At 41.9% G+C, this 16,238-nt stretch overlaps 1 protein-coding gene and 1 long non-coding RNA gene across 6 annotated transcripts in view; one reads left to right on the forward strand and one right to left on the reverse strand.

The window, feature by feature from the left end:
* Positions 1–12,045: 12,045 nt before the first annotated feature.
* The window catches only part of MCF2L2 (MCF.2 cell line derived transforming sequence-like 2), a 237,951-nt gene continuing 233,758 nt past the window's right edge, over positions 12,046–16,238 (reverse strand). For 3 of the 4 annotated variants that reach the window (XM_038583487.1, XM_038583488.1, XM_038583489.1), the window contains 4 exons: positions 15,374–15,462; positions 14,878–14,987; positions 13,912–14,076; positions 12,046–12,405 (listed from right to left, as the gene is read on the reverse strand). In XM_038583487.1, the coding sequence (XP_038439415.1) occupies positions 12,171–12,405; positions 13,912–14,076; positions 14,878–14,987; positions 15,374–15,462 (599 nt within the window). In that variant the 3' untranslated portion in view covers positions 12,046–12,170. The remainder of the gene's footprint in view (positions 12,406–13,911; positions 14,077–14,877; positions 14,988–15,373; positions 15,463–16,238) is intronic. The other variant, XM_038583486.1, reaches the window with a different exon arrangement.
* LOC111093955 overlaps positions 13,866–16,238 on the forward strand; it is a 28,833-nt gene continuing 26,460 nt past the window's right edge. Inside the window, exons 1-2 of one of the 2 annotated variants that reach the window (XR_005383791.1) lie at positions 13,866–14,094; positions 15,580–15,935. This is a non-coding gene — a long non-coding RNA (uncharacterized LOC111093955). The remainder of the gene's footprint in view (positions 14,095–15,579; positions 15,936–16,238) is intronic. The other variant, XR_005383790.1, reaches the window with a different exon arrangement.

The following is a 16,238-nucleotide window of genomic DNA, read 5'->3' on the forward strand; positions in this document are numbered from 1 at the left end:
GCAGATACTCTATGCCAGACATTCTTCTTCATATAAGTCTTACAGCCCACTGCGTGGGCACTGTTATCACTGCTGTCTCGTTTCACAGATGGGGAACTGAGCACTGAGAGGTTAGGCAACTTGCCCAAGGTCACTTAAGTAATAAAGGAAGAAGTTGGGTTGTGAATCCAGTTTGACTTGAGAGTCTAGGATTTTATTTTATTTTATTTTATTTTATTTTATTTTATTTTATTTTATTTATTTTATTTTATTGAGAGTCTAGGATTTTAAGCACTATACTGCTCTACTGCTGAAGAGGTGTTCTAGACTAGAACATAATATAAACTTTCAAGTTGCTTGCCGCCTAGATGAGAAATGATATTTATTAATATATAATAACCAGAGTAATCAATTTTTGGCTGCTTAGAGCTATACTAGATGAGGAAAGGAATAGTCAGAGATGAGGTGGTAGTTGTTGGACCTTGGAAAGACTTTGAGGGTTACTGAGGATGTGGATAGTTGGAGAATAGCAATATTTCTATTATTATTATTACTTTAAGATTTTATTTATTCATGAGAGACACAGAGAGAGAGGCAGAGACATAGGCAGAGGGAGAAGCAGGTTCCTCAAAGGGAGCCCAATGTGGGACTTGATCCCTGGACCAAGGATCATGTCCTGAGCTGAAGGCATATGCTCAACTGCTAAGCCACCCAGGAGTCCTTGTGGTTGTTGTTGTTATTATTATTATTATTTCTATATAAGGAATCTCTACTATGTGCCTGGCACTGTGTAATGCATATGGCACTCTTCAAAGTAGATTTTTTAAAAATTTGTATTATTTATTTATTTTTTTAAAAGATTTTATTTATTTATTTGAGAGAAAGAGAGCATGAGTGGGGGGGGGGCAGTGAGAAAGGGAGAAGCAGATCCCCACTGAGTAGGGAGCCCGACTCAGGCCTCAATCCCAGGATCCTGAGATCCTAACCTGAGCCGAAAGCAGCTGCTTAACCAACTGAACCACTCAGGGTCCCCGGGAGATTTTTTTTTTTTTTTAAGTAGGCTCCAATGCAGGGCTTGAAGTCACAACTGTGACATTAAGACCTGAGTGGAGATCAAGAGTCAGACGCTTAACCAACTGAGCCATCCAGATGCCCCTCGAGGTAGATTTTTCTAATCCCAATTTTACTAATGTGAAAACTGAACCACCCAGCATTTTAAAATAGGCTAAGATTTGCATCATGGCCTACTTAGCCCTGAAGTCTGTGCCCTTTCTCCTAGCACACAGGGAGCAAAATCTCTTGAATGATTATGGCCCTGATCGGAGAATACTGGAGAGCAGTGGAGAATATGGTTGAAAGATGAAGTTAATGTCATTTTGGAAAGACCAAAAAGCCAGACTAAGGAGTTCATCCTCAACCCTAGAGGACATGAGGCCACTGAACATTTTGAAAAAAGTTATGCATGGAAGCAGAAGTTAGCTTGACACATGTTAAGTGTTCTGTGGCCTTCAGGGGGAGAAGGTTCAACCGTTGATCCAGTCATCATTTACTGTGGATATCTGGAATCAGTCTCCTGAGCAGGTCAGAGGATCAGTCCTGTTTATCAGGACTTCTGCCCTTGACTAGAGAAGAGATGCCCCAGCTGGATGTTTCAGAAGTCATTGGGGATTCTAAGCACTGTGTCAGATACATCCCATAAATTTTGGTATATTGTAATTTCATTTTAATTTATCCCAAATTATTTTCAAATTTCCACTGTGATTTCTTCTTTGACCCAAGTTATTTAGGAGTTTTAGAGTTATTTAGGAGTTTGCTGTTTAATTGCCACATCTTTGTGAATTCCCCAAATTTCCTTCTGTTATTGTTTTCTAGTTCCATTCCATTAGGATTGGAAAACATACTTATGGTTTCAGTTCTCTCATATTTATTAGGGCAACTAGTTAATATGTTATGGCCTAACACACGATCTATCCTGAAGAATGTTGTCGGAGCATTTGAGACAAATGCATATTCTGCTTTTGTTGAAGATGGAGCATTCTATAGTTATCTGTTAGTTCTAGTTTGTCTATAGTATTCAAAACTATTTCTTGTTTGGTCTTTTATCTAATTGTTTTTATCCATTATGGAAAGTAGGGTATTGAAAACTCCAATTACTGTTGTTTTGTCTATTTCTCCGCTCAATTCTCTCAGTGTTTGCTTAATATATTTTGGGGCTCTTTTGTTAGGCTTCTCTGTGTCAATGATTTTTATATATTCTTGATAGAATGATCCTTTCATAATTAGAAAATGTCCTTCTCTGTCTCTAGTAAGAATTTTTGTTTTAAAATCGATTTTATCTAATATTACTATGGGTATTCCAATTCTTATTTGGTTAGTCTATAGATGGTATATCTTTTCCCACCTTTTAATTTTCACTCTATTTGTGTCCTTGAGTTTAAAGCGTGGCTTTGTAAATAGATATAATGGGATCATGGTTTTTGTTTTTGTTTTAACTCATGCTGCCAGTACCTGCACTTTAATTGGTGTATTTAATCCATTTATATTTAATGTGACTATATTAAATGTAAGATTTATGCCTGTCATTTTGCTCTTTGTGTTCTTTCTTTTTTTGTTCCTCTATTCCTTCATTATTGTCTTCTTATGGATTAAATATATATTTTCTGGTGTACAATTGTAATTCCTTTGTCTTATTTACCATATTTTTAAAGTTACTTTCTTAGTAGTTACCCTGAAGATTACAATGAAGATCTCAGCCTATAGTATGAATACCACTTTAATTTCAATAGCATATAAAAGCGTTGCTTCTATATAGCTCCACTGCTGGCCCCTCACACTTTTTGCTGTTATTGCCATACCAATTACTTAATACATTGTACATCTATCATCATGGGCTTATAATAATTGCTTTATGTAGTTGTCTTTTACATCAGATAGAGGAGTTGCAAACAATGCCATAGACTGAATGTTTGTGTTCCTCCCAAATTCATCTATTGAAGGCCTAATGTGGTGGTATTTGGAGGTGGGGCCTTTGAGAAGTAATTGGATCACAATGGTGGGAACCCCCATGACAGGATTAGAGTCTTTATAAGAAGAGGAAGAGAGCTAGCCCTCTGCTCTTCACTATGTGAGGATTGAACAGGAAGGCCACTAGCTGTTTACAAGTCAGGAAGCAGGCCCTCACCGGAATGTAACCATGCTGGCTCCATGATCTCAGATTCCCCAGACTTCAAAATTGAGAGATAAATGTTGTTTAAGTATCCAGTCTATGGTAATTTGTTATAGCAGCCAGAGCTAAGACAAAAAATATATAAATTAAAAAAATATATATATATATTTATTATGTCTTTTATATTTATCTATGTAGTTACATTTACTGGTGCTTCCTTCATGTGGATTCAAATTACTATCTAGTACCTTTCATTTCTATCTGAAGGACTCCTTTTCGTATTTTTTGTAGGGCAAGCTTGCTAGTGGTAAGTCATTTTGGTTTATCAGAATGTCTTAATTTCTCAAGTTTTGAAGAATAGTTTTATGGATATAGGATTTTTAGTTGATAAAGTTTTTCTTTTAGCACTTTAAATATATTATCTCACTGCCTCTGGCCTCAGTGATTTCTGATGAGAAATCTATTAATCTTATTGAGGGTTGCATATGGTTTGAGATGTGAATGCAAGTTTATTGCTTTGCATGTAGAAAACTGGTTGTTCCAGGACCAATTATTGAAAAGATTATCCTGGGACGCCTGGGTGCCTCAGTGGTTGAGTGTCTGCCTTCAGCTCAGGGCACGATCCCAGGGTCCCAGGATCAAGTTGTGCATCAGGCTCCCCAAGGAGCCTGCCTCTGCTTCTCTTTCTCTGTGTCTCTCATGAATGAATAAATAAATAAAATCTTTCTGAAAATTATCCTTTCTCCACTCTATTGTTTCTGTAGTTTTATTGAATATCAGTTGCCCACATATATCTGTTCCACTGATATGATTTTCTGTCTTTATGTCAAGATCAAATTGCCTTGATTTCTGTAGCTTTATGATAAACTTTGAAATAAGGTATTGTTAGCCCTCCAACTTTGGTCCTTCAACATTCTTTTGGTTTCACCCTTCCTATTCTCTAATTCTCTTATGCTTAAAATTAGCTAATAAAGAGTGAATCTAAACACTCCAGCCTTGGACACTATTCAAAGCAGAGCCCCAGGTTTGTGCTGTCTCTCTCTTTACCCATTATCTCACTTTTTGGCTCTCAGATATTCCATGTACCCTCCAGGACTTGTGAGTAATAAATCTTGTTCCTCAAAGTTCCCTGATGGTTACTCGCTGAAGTGCTTCCTATAGTCATAATAAGAACCACAGGATGGGGTGCCTGCATGGCTCAGTTGGGTTAAATGTCTGCCTTCAGATCAGATCATGATATCAGGGTCCTAGGATGGAACTCTGCATGGGGCTCCCTACTCAGCAGAGTCTGCTTCTTCCTCTCCTTCTGCCTCTTACCCTCTGCTCATGCTCTGTGTCTGTCTCCCTCTCTCTCTCTCTCATATGAATAAATAAAATCTTAAAAAAAAAAAAAAAAAGAACCACAAGGGCCTGTCCAGTCACAACATTGACCCCTGTGGGGAGAAATACCTGTGGGGGCTCTCTATGAGTAATACAGCCCAGGTGAGTGCCTCAGGCATTTCTAACCCATAGCATCACTATCAATAGGCTAAGGTCAACACAACGTGGTGTGTGTGGGTGGAGATGACACATTTCAGCCCTTAACAATGGTCTGCCTTGTTAAATAATCTGTGTGCATATAAGAGCAATGTGTGTATTCTTTTGTTGTTGAATTCAGTGTTCTATAAATTCTATAATTACATTAAGTTGGTTAATAGTGTTATTTAAGTATTCTATATTCTTCCAATTTTCTATTGTTTTTATCAGTTCTTGCAAGAGCAGAGTTGAAATATCAGACTACATTAAGGATTTGTTTATTCTCTTTGCAGTTCCGTTTTTGCTCTGTGTATTCTAAAGCTCTGTTATTGATGTGTAAACATTCAGGATTGCTATATCCTCTTGATGGATTAGCTACTTTATCATTTTTTAATGATTTTCTTTATCTTGGTCATATTCTTTATTCTGAGACCCACTTTGTTTTATATTAATATAGTAATTTGTCTATTTTGGGGGGGATAGTGTAAGCATGGTATGTTTCTTTCCATTCTTTGACTTTTAATCTTTTTGTGACTTTATACTGTTAACAGGTAAGCTGAGGCATATTAAAAATTTTATTTGAGCAAAAATCAATTCAAATAGGGCAGTGACAAACCAGAAGTGATTGGGAGCACTCCACTCTCAGGAACTAGTGGAAAAACTTTTATAGAGAAGAGGTGGAAGAAAAGCAAAAGGAAGTTATTTGATTGGCTATACCATAAGTGGTTGCATTCTTTGAGAAAATCTAGTTGGCTGTTTGTGATTGGCTGTACTTAGGCTTCAATTTCCTAACATTGAGGCATTATAGGTATAGGTTTTGGCTTGCTTGCCCAAGCTAAGACATTAAACTCACCTCAGTCTAATGGCCATCTTGTTTAATTAATCTAGCAATACTTAAACCGAGTTTCTTAAAGCAGGCCACAATGGTGGTCTTTTCTTTTAAATATCCATTTGACAATCACTCCTTTCTAATTGAGGTGTTTAGATCATTTGATTGGTTGTTTCTATCTACCATCTTGGCAATTGTTTTCTATTTTTCCTATCTGTTCCTGGTTTCATTTCTCCTCTTTCTTTACCAACTCTTGGATTAGTTGCATTTTAAAAATTCCATTTTATCTTATTTGTTACAACTCTGCATGTTATTTTAGTGTTTGCTTTAGAATTTATGGCATATAACTTTAAGGTATCACAATATACCTTCAAATGATTCTATAACACTTCATACTTAATACAGGAATCTTACAACGTATACTTCAATTTCTTCCCTCTTGGCTTCAGTTCTGTTGTTGTCATACATTTTAATTCTGCATTTATTATACATTCCACAACATATTGCTATTATTTTTTAAATAATTATCTTTCTTTTATACAATTATCTTTTAAAGAGATAAATAATAGGAGAAAAAAGCTTTTGTACTTAATCATGTGATTAGTTTCTTGCAGTCTTCACTCCTCTGTGTTTCTTGTTGTTATAGTTACCCTAGGTACACTACATACTTCCAACTCCTTAAATGTTAGCTGTGTTTGGGGTATGGACTTATTTTTTGTCCAAATGTTTTCCTCACTGTCTGCTCCATCTTCAGTTTAGGTCTTCCCTGGTCTATGTCAGACAGCATCTCTCAGCATGCATCTGTGGCTCTCCCCACAGTAACTGTTGCTTGTTAGCCAATGCTTGTCAGTTGGCCTGGTGGTAGAGACTGAAGGGTAAGTGCTCAGTTCTGACTGAGTCTCAGTCATACATGCACTCTGCCCCCAGGTCTTGGGGTGGGAGGTTGTGTGTGATCTTCAAAGTATCTCTTCCCCCAGCAGCTCTGGGCCTGGCACATATTCCTGTCTCTCTCCTAGGATCAGGGATTTTGTTTTTATTCTGTTGTCTTTTTTTCAGCTGCAGTTGGATTTACCAGCCCCCTACGGGTGTAAATGTCTATTACCCCTTCTCCAGCACTTGGCTCTGCTTTTGTTCTGTAGGAAAGATGGTGCAATAGGATGTGAGCATAGTTTCATGTCTTTCCTGCAGCAACTAATATTCCCTCCTCCTGGGTCTGTGACAGGAAGGTTGCTTTCTTAGGACTTCTGCTAATCATTTTTGAGTACCCAGTGGGGTTATTGGAGAAAAGTCTGCAACTGGATGCAAATTTCCATATCTGAGGCACCCAGGGTTTCCATTGGTTTCCATTTGCTCTTGCAAGCTCATACTAAGCCATTAAAGTAAATTCTCCTTGCTAGTGTATATCAGTACCCGCTTCAGGTAAGCAAGTGATGGAGTCTCATCTCTTTGTAGGTGCCTTTTCTTAGATTTCAGATTACATGGCTGCCTTATGAGCTAAGCTCTTTCATGGGTCCAAGAAAAGCAAATCTGTGTATTTTCTAGATTTTTTTGATCTTTGAAGTATGAGGATGGCGCTCTTTCTGATTTCCTATGTCTCAAGCAGAAGACATTATTTCTAACAACTGCATAGAGTTTGATTGTACACCAGTACAACACTTCATTAACCAGGTTTTTATTATGTATACTTGTTACCTATTGTTGCTTAGATTACCCTAAAACTTAGCAGTTTAAAACAACATCTATTATCTCATGGTCCTCTAGTAATGAATTCAATAACAGCTTAACTGGGTTCTTCTGACTCCAAGTCTCTCATGAAGTTTTAGTCAAGATACCAGCTCAAGCTAAAGCCATTTACAGGCTTGACTAGGGCTGGAGAATCTAATTCTGAGATGGCTCATTCACATGGCTGTTGGCAGGAGGCTTCAGTTCTTGCTACATTAATCTCTCCCTAGAGCTGCTTCACTGTCCTCTCAATATGGTAGCTTGCTTCTTCCACAGGGAGTAATCCAAGAGAGAATGAGGAAGAAGCCAAAATGTTTTTTACAACCCAGTTTTGGAAGTCAATTACCATCACTTTCACCACATTCTCTTTATTAGGGTCACTAGTACAGTCCGCACTCAAAGGGAGGATAATTTGACTTTCCTCTTTGAAGAAAGGAGTATCAATTTGGGGATAAATTTTAACAGTATCACAGACATTTAGGGTGTTCTCATCTTGTGCTACTTGTTTTCCTATTAAAAGTAAGCATCCGACTCTTAGTTTCAGCCTAGGTCTGATCTCAGGGTCATGAGATCAAGCCCCATGTCGGGCTCTGTGCTCAGCATGGAGTCTGCTTGTGTTTCTCTATCTCCTTCTGCCCCTCCCCACTATGCTTCCTCTCTCTAAAATAAATCTTTTTTTAAAAAAAGTAATGTTAAAATGAACATCTGTACTCCTAATTCATTTGCATGAATATATCACTAAAATAAATTCCTAGAAGTGGAATCGCTAGCTCAAATCATATACATATTTTAAAATGTTGAAAGCTATTATAAATTGTTCTCTAAAAAGCTAGTACTAATTTACATTCTTACCAAGAGTTTATGAAAGTGCTGGTTTTATCTTCTCCAACACTGAGTGTTATCCAAGTTTTAAATGTTGGACAGTCTGGTAATGAAAAATGAGTATCACTGTTTTGCTTTTCATATATTTGTTGGGTTTTGAATTTCTTTTCCTTTGTATATTCATGTTCTTTGCCCATTTTTTCTATTGTTGTTATTGATTTGTAAATACTCTTTATATATCAAAGAACATTAGTCTTTTATAATATGTTTGGTAGGGATCCCTGGGTGGCACAGCAGTTTGGCGCCTGCCTTTGGCCCAGGGCGCGATCCTGGAGACCCGGGATCGAGTCCCACGTCGGGGTCCCAGTGCATGGAGCCTGCTTCTCCCTCTGCCTGTGTCTCTGCCTCTCTCTCTCTCTCACTGTGTGCCTATCATAAATAAATAAAATAAAATAAATTAAAAAAAATATGTTTGGTAAATGTATGTTTTGAGTTTTTAATCATTCCTTTTTTTCCGTATGTAAAATTTTGCCTCTTACATAGCCTGAATTGTCAAGATTTTCTTTTGTAGCTTCTGGTTCTCATTTTTGCCTAGAAAAGCTTTACTTTATTCAAAATTATTTTTAAATGTTTTGATTTTTATGATTTCAAGTCACATAATTGAACAATATGAATAATTTTAAAGGCTGAGGTAAAACTTAACATTTTTTCTCCCATATTGCTATCGAGTGGTCCCAGCACCACTTTCACACATAATTCATCTTTTTTTCTGGAAGTAATTTGAAATGCCTTTTCTCATGCTTTAAATTCTGAGATGTATTTGGGTCCATTTCAAGATTCTCTACTTATGTTTGTTTATTCTCATAGTATGTGTTCTCCAGTAAATTAAATTATTATGATATAAACCTAAAATTTGGGCAGCCTGGGTGCCTCAGCAGTTTAGCGCTGCCTTTGGCCCAGGGCCTGATCCTGGAGTCCCAGGATTAAGTCCCACGTCGGGCTCTCTGCATGGAGCCTGATTCTCCCTCTGTTTGTCTCTGCCTCTCTCTCTCTCTCATGAATGAATAAAATCTTTAAAAACAAAAACAAAACCAAAAAAACCTAAATTTTTTTCTACTTTAATAGCCGTATTTGAAAGTTTATCCATACATAAAAAATAATACCAGATTACAGATGCAACTGACAAATATTTTATGGAGAACTAGTGAAGCTACATTTTCTATTCTCATCTAGAGGCACTTGAAACATTTTCACTGAGTAAGCAAATGTGTGATAATTAGAATCTTGGCCTAGGAGTTAGAAGACCTGGATTCTAGTCCCTGCTTTGCTTCAGGCTGGCTGGGTGACAGGGACACATAGTTGTCTAGGCTGTAGTTGAGCAACAGCCTCCCAGCTAGGTTCCCAAACTCTCTTGTAGCTTGTTGGGGCCATGCAAGAAGGCTTTTACTAAAGAAATATAGGAAAATATGTTGTGTGTCACAGGCTAGGCCTTAAGACATTGCACTTGCAATCTTCCAAGTAGTTTTTCCTTCCTGTGAGCTGGAAATTAGGTATTCGTGAGACATGCTTTTGACTATGTAGACAAGGACAAAGTTCCAGAGGAGGTTGGGAAATCATGAGTTTAACAAAAATATACAGACTTCCTTCATGAAAGAGTTCTCAGACCCTTTAATTTACTAACTGGGATTGACTAAATGGGAAATAAAATATGTAATATTTTTTAAAAATATATTAAAATATTTTTTCAATGTGGGATTAATTCTTTGAACTCTTATATCCTCCACCTATTTTGCAAAATATGCTCTGGGAAATGCGGATTTAGAGGATCTCTAATTTGTCTAAGTATTTCATAAGGCATGGCTGGTGTTTAGTCCACGGCTGGACTCAGACTGTAGCCAGATTTCACAGATCCAGGGCTGCTTTCAGGACTACTGCCTCATCCAGGGCACTTTCAAGTGGAGCTACCCCATTCCCAATCCTCAGCAATGTTCAAACAAGACCCTCTGGTGGGCAACAGGCGACTCTATAAAGCTATGGATGACTTGAATAACTAGTGGAAGTTTTTACTAGTGGCTGGAAGATTTTTTTTAATTTTTTAATTTATTTATGATAGTCACACAGAGAGAGAGAGAGAGGCAGAGACACAGGCAGAGGGAGAAGCAGGCTCCATGCACTGGGAGCCCGACATTGGACTCGATCCCGGGTCTCCAGGATCGCGCCCTGGGCCAAAGGCAGGCGCCAAACCGCTGTGCCACCCAGGGATCCCCTGGCTGGAAGATTTTATTTGAGGATTTTGAATTCTTTTCCATTTACTCAAGTAGAAAGATGACAAGTTTCATGCATCTAAGAGCCACTTTTTTTGTTTTATTTTTTTGTTGTTGTTCTTCTCAGAGGACACTTACAAGCAGAGAAGCAGTGTGGAGCTTAGCCAAAGAAGCCAGACAAGATCAGAGTGGGCTACCATGTAGCACCGGGGGGGGGGGGGGGGGGGGGGGGGGGGGGGGGGGGGGGGGGGGGGGGGGGGGGAGCATCAGCAAAGATCACTGGTCCTGAAATGGTTCCTCTGGTTGTCCACCTATGATGAAAAACTTGTAGGAAGGCTCTTCATGTGAGGCCTGGGTCGGGCACTTTGCACTCTCCTACCACCACCAGCAGTGGCTGTTTTTTGTAGATTCAGAAAATGACTGATGTCCAAAGGATCGAGAAAGCTTTGGGCTGTTTCTGTAGTGGGCTCATGGCTAGTCAGTGGTCAGACTGTTTAAGAGGATCCAAATGATGTGTTTTCTGATAATTCTAATAGAATCCAAAAAATTATTCTGTCCAGCTCCAGGTCTTACATATCCTCATTAAGAAATGTATATGGTGATTGGTAAGATGACCAGAGACTAAAGCACAGAAGCATGCTGAGAAACACATTCTAAACTGACTGTGTTCTATTAAAAAAAAAAAAAAGTGTGAAAATAGCCATCATACATTGTGAAGGACTATACTTTCTTTTGACTGAGTGAACACATCCAGTGCTGTTAATGCAGCAAAGGGTTGTGTGCTTTTTAAAAATCCCAATCCGTTGATTCACAAATTTGGGCTGGATCTAAAGCAGGCTCCGCACTCTGGGAAGGCATCCCCACAAAGTTTCAAAGGGTGCTGAATGCTGCTGCAGGTTATGATTGGTTCACCAAGAGCTCAGTTCCCACCATGCTGGTTTGCAGAACTCCCCTAAGAGACCCCACAGTGGTTCTCCTCTGCTCTTCTCTGCCTTCTCTGCAGCTGGTATCACCTGAACTTCACAGCTGGATGGTCTCAACCCTCCTCCTTCCCCATGGATGTTTAAGAAGAATCAAAAGATAGAGGAGGGAAGGACTCACCTCCAAGGGTAAGTGGGAAGCGGTGAATGGACTAAGGATAAAGCCAGAAACGAGCCAAAGAATTCCATAAATGACAAGTCAGAGAACCTTATAGGCTGTGGTTGGAATAGGAGGAGCATTGACTCAAGGTTGCTTCCGACTCTCTTGCAAACTGGCTGTGAGGACCAAATGAGGTCCTATCTGTCAAGCACCAGGGCCAGCCCTTAATGTTAGTGCCTTTCTGAACCCTGTGTCCTAGTGGCCTCTGTCAAGGCATCTTTCCTGCCATGCATCACCCCTCCATGCCCCTGTGCACGACCAGGATGTCTTTCTCCTTCTCCACCTGGAGAAAACACTTGCTCCAGAGGACCCAGCTCAGATGTCACCCCACCCCTGACTACATCAGAAGGTCAGCGGCAGGGTTCTGTACACTCATATTTGTCACACTGTGTTGATGATCTGTTTCCACATCTGTTTCCCCCAACTGTACTGAGAGCTTCTTACTCACCTTCATACCTTCCTGGTCTCTCCTGATGCCAGCACATCTTGAGGACAGGGGTGCTCGGGAAATAGGTGTTGATTAGAATGAACAAACAAACAACTAAATGTTCTATGGCCAAAATGGAACAATGTATGTTGGAAAATAATGCAAGTAGAAGGAAATAAAATTTCCTATGGGTTTGGAAAGAACTTTATTTTAGTGTACAAATAATAAATATTGCAGTCTACAAATGTGAAACACACTCCATTGAGAAAGATACTTTGTTGTTAGGAAAGGGGCACAAGAGGGTAGCTAGCTCCACAACAGAACTTTCTGAAAAATTTCAAAGAACACTCTGTTGGCCAATTTTGCTGAAGAGCCTGTCCCGGATCGTCTGTCCCTTAGTCTCTGCCCTTTTTTTGGCCACGAAGTCAAGGGCTTCTTTATGAATAAAGTGAGATGCTTATTTTTGTTTTCTTGAATTCTGAAGTGATTTTCTTGAGTCACACAGGAGACAATCCTCGGGTGCTTAAGAAAGAAGTTCCCACTCCATTCCAGAAACAAATCAGGGAACCAAAAACTTAGCCAGATCGCATGTTCAATGAAAAGCTAAAATCAAATCATGCTCACAATTCCAAAACTAAATCCAAAACTAACTCTAAAAGTAAACTCCCACGGTCAGCATGCTGGTTATTAGCCATGATTTCTCAGCTTCCAGCCCATCCTTCCAATCTCTGCTTTGTGGCCTGAGGCCACTCACTTCCTCTGCCAGCTACTCCCTGTGAGGCTCAGCCAATAGGGCAGACTGACCAAAGGATGGGAGTGGGGAGAGGGATCTGTGTGCCTGAGTTCCTGTCAGCATCCCCCTTCAATTGGTCTTCACCCCAAGAGCAGCAGCCAGTTCCAGTAGCTATAGTTTGCCGTTTTGCCAACTCTCCCACAACCAGCCTCATCACCAACCCCCCGCTTTAGAGACTCCAGTATGGGCTGGCAGCACCCACCGCCGAGTTCTGCATCCAGCTCTGGGAGCAACTTCTAGCTCCTGGGACACTTGTCCCATAGGGCAGCACTTCCTCCTCAGAGGGCTAACCCCAGCTATGAGGTCTATGTGGGGCCACCTCCAACCTCTTCCCTTTGCTCCTGCAGCCCTTGGGCTGGTAGCTGTGGCTTGCAGTTAACATCTCCACGATATCACATTACCAACTTTTTTTCCTGTTAAAATCTCCAACAGCTGGATATGTTATCCACTATTCTTTACACTAAAGTCTCTCTGTTCAAACAACTGATGTGCTTCTTCCTTGTTTGGATCCCCTAGACTAATTCTAACACTAAATAATTATGAAAATGAAATAAGTAAAAAATACAGAATACAAAAAAATTTTAAATGGCAAAGATATAACTGGAAAGTAATAATTAAGAATAACTGAAAATTCCTCGAAACCAAATATCCCAAAAAGTCTGAAAATAAAAAAATCAGGAAATATAATGCTCAAAAATGCAACAACTGAAAGTAATTCAAAACCAAATAACTAAAAAAAAAATAAATAATGAATGTAAAAATAAACAACCCCAAATCTAAAAAAAACTAAAAATAAATGTGACTATAAGTAACTCTACAAAGGAAAAAAAACTCCAAAATAACCAAAACCACTTTATTCTGAAAATAATTCTAATTTTAAAACTTCCAGTGAATTTTTAGTAGTCAAATAAGTAACTGTAAAAATAAATAACTCAAAACTCCAATAGCCGAAAAAGAGAATAAATATTAAAGTAAATAACTCAGATATTAATCACTGTAAAAGTAATTTAAAATAATTCTAAAGCAATTTGGAAATGTGTAACTCTTAAAATAACTGTAAATAAGACACTAAAAATGAATAACTCAAAAACTGTGAAAACAAAATATAAAGTAACTTTAAAGCTATAAAATTAAATAACTAGAAAATGAAAAATAAAGCCAACTAAAAATTAACTAATAAAACGAAAAAATAAATAAATAACCGAAACTAAGTTTAAAACTAATAAATGTAAAACGAAATACCCCCGACATTACCTTGAAAAGATAGAATCCGGGAACAAAGTAACAAACACCACGCCAACATTCTTGGGGGGATCCTGGGAGAAGAGCGACCCGCTTCCACCAAGGCTCCGATAGGAGGTTCTCAACGGATCTCCGCACTCCCACCCCAGGAGAAATGTGGCGATGCCTGAAGGCTTCCTGATTGTCACAATTAGGGTGAGTGGGTGGGGGAGGGGTGTTACTGGCATCTTGTGGGAAGAGGCCAGGGATGCTGCCAAATATCCCACAATGCACAAAATATGCCCCCCACCCCCAACAAAGAATCATCCAGCTCCCAAAGTCAAAGTGTCAACCTCCAGGAACCTTGGGCAGAGCCCTCCAGGACTCGGCTCCGCCAGCCTCTGCAGAGCGGGAGAGAGCGGCTCCGCGGTTCGCGGGCGCGCCCCCGGGTCCCGGCGCTCGCGCAGGCGCGTGGGGAGCAGCCCGGGTCCCGGCGCTCGCGCAGGCGCGTGGGGAGCAGCCGCGGGTCCCGGAGCTCGCGCAGGCGCGCGAGGAGCAGCCCCCACCCCCCGCCCGGGTCCCGGCGCTCGCGCAGGCGCGTGGGGAGCAGCCCCGGAGCTGGCGGCCGTGTGTGCCCAGAGCCGGACGGGGAGCCGCTCCCCGCTCGTCCGCGGCGCGCAGGGGCGTGGGGGGCGGCGGCCCCGCGGGCAGGCCCCTGGGAGGCGGTCCCGGTGCTCCCCGCGGCCGGCCGGGGTGCAGGTCCGCAGGGCGCTCAGGGTGGGCCGGGCCGTCGGCGCCCCCGCGGCCTGCGCGGGGACGGAGGCGGCGCCGTGGTCCGGGGAGGGGCCCCGCGCGTCCTCAGGCGCCCGCACCGCGCCTGCGCGCGCACCTCGCGGCCGCCCCGGGACGCTGGCTGGGTCCGGGCGTCCTGAGGCTCCAGGGAGAGTCGGAGGAGCCGCGGCCGACGAGTCCTCTTACTGTTCTCCCCTTCACACTCACATGTCCTCGTCTCCACCTTCTCTTTTTCCCGGGATGCTTTCTCCTGTGGCCAGGACAGGTTTGGAGGAACACGTTTCGTAACTGTCGTCCAACTGGAAGAGTCCGGATAGCTGGAAGGGAGGGGAACAGCGGTGCACCCTCAGCGCTGGCAGCGCCAGAAGGGCCCGAGCCCAAGCCAGCTGCAACCCGTGACTCCCGCTGGCAGGTGGGGGCCCACCCTGGCCCTCCCCACGGGGTCGCTGGGGATCCCAACAGGAGCCCCATATTTAGGACCGGAAACCAGTGCATTGCTAGGGAGATGGGGTTGAGGGCCATGCTGGGCTGGGAGGGTCTGAGGCACTTTGCAGATCCAGTGACCTCAGCTTTCTGGTTAGGCCTGGTCCTTCTGGGTGAGAATCATGAAAAGGGGGGGATAGAGGAATGGGGGAGAGGAAGAGGTAGGAGAAGACAGAGAATGAGGGAGAAAAATGAAAGAGGTAAGCAGGAAATCAATTACACTCAGAGCACTGCTCTCCTTTTCCATATCTTCTGCACCTTTCCGCTCCTCAAAGGTTTCCATGGAGATACACTCGCTGCTGGAGCAGCCTTGGAGAAAGAAAGGGAAGAATTTGGCCTGCAGTGCCAGAGGGGATGGCCAGATGTCACAGGCTGTGCCATTGCCCCACAACCTGATCTCCCCAACTCTAACTCCTCCTCTCCCAGGACCTGGATTGCCTCACCTGGGAAGGAGGTGGAGGGCTGTAATCTCCAGGTTCCCCTTTCCAGCTCAAAATTCTGGAACCATGACTGAGAAGGCAAGTATACATGGTGTTCATAGCCCTACTCCTTGCCCTCTAAGAAAACAGTCATTGCCTTTTTGTGCCTGACGGCTTTATTCTATTGCGTTCTACTCTATTATTCTAGTCCACTGTATTCTGTTGTGTTCTATTCTATTCCATCCCATTCTGTTCTGGGGCCAGAGGAGGAGAGGGGCTGTGGAGGTGGTGGGCTCACCCACGATCACCTCACAAGACCCTTCAAGGGAGAATTTCTTCTGACGCAAACTGCAGCTGCTCTGGGTGAGCCCTCCTATGTCTCCCCCATGGGCCCCAGGGCTCTTGGCAGCAGGGACTCTACTCTCTTCACCCAGTATCCCCCATGGCTCCCGGAAGAACCTCAGAATTCTCAGGACCAGCAAACCTAGAGAATGTCCCTCAGTCTAAGCTGGAAGTGCAGGGGAGAAAGTGCAGCTCACAGTTGGAGTTTTGCTGTATGTCTGTCATTTGCACATCAAATCCCTTCCTCCTGGATTCACTGGCCATGGGCTCTTAGGGGGGTCTCAGGTACTGAGTCATAGGAACTATAGAGGTGACAGCCCTAAG

The sequence above is a fragment of the Canis lupus genome, chromosome 34 (assembly GCF_011100685.1).
Source record: "Canis lupus familiaris isolate Mischka breed German Shepherd chromosome 34, alternate assembly UU_Cfam_GSD_1.0, whole genome shotgun sequence".
NCBI lineage: Eukaryota > Metazoa > Chordata > Mammalia > Carnivora > Canidae > Canis > Canis lupus.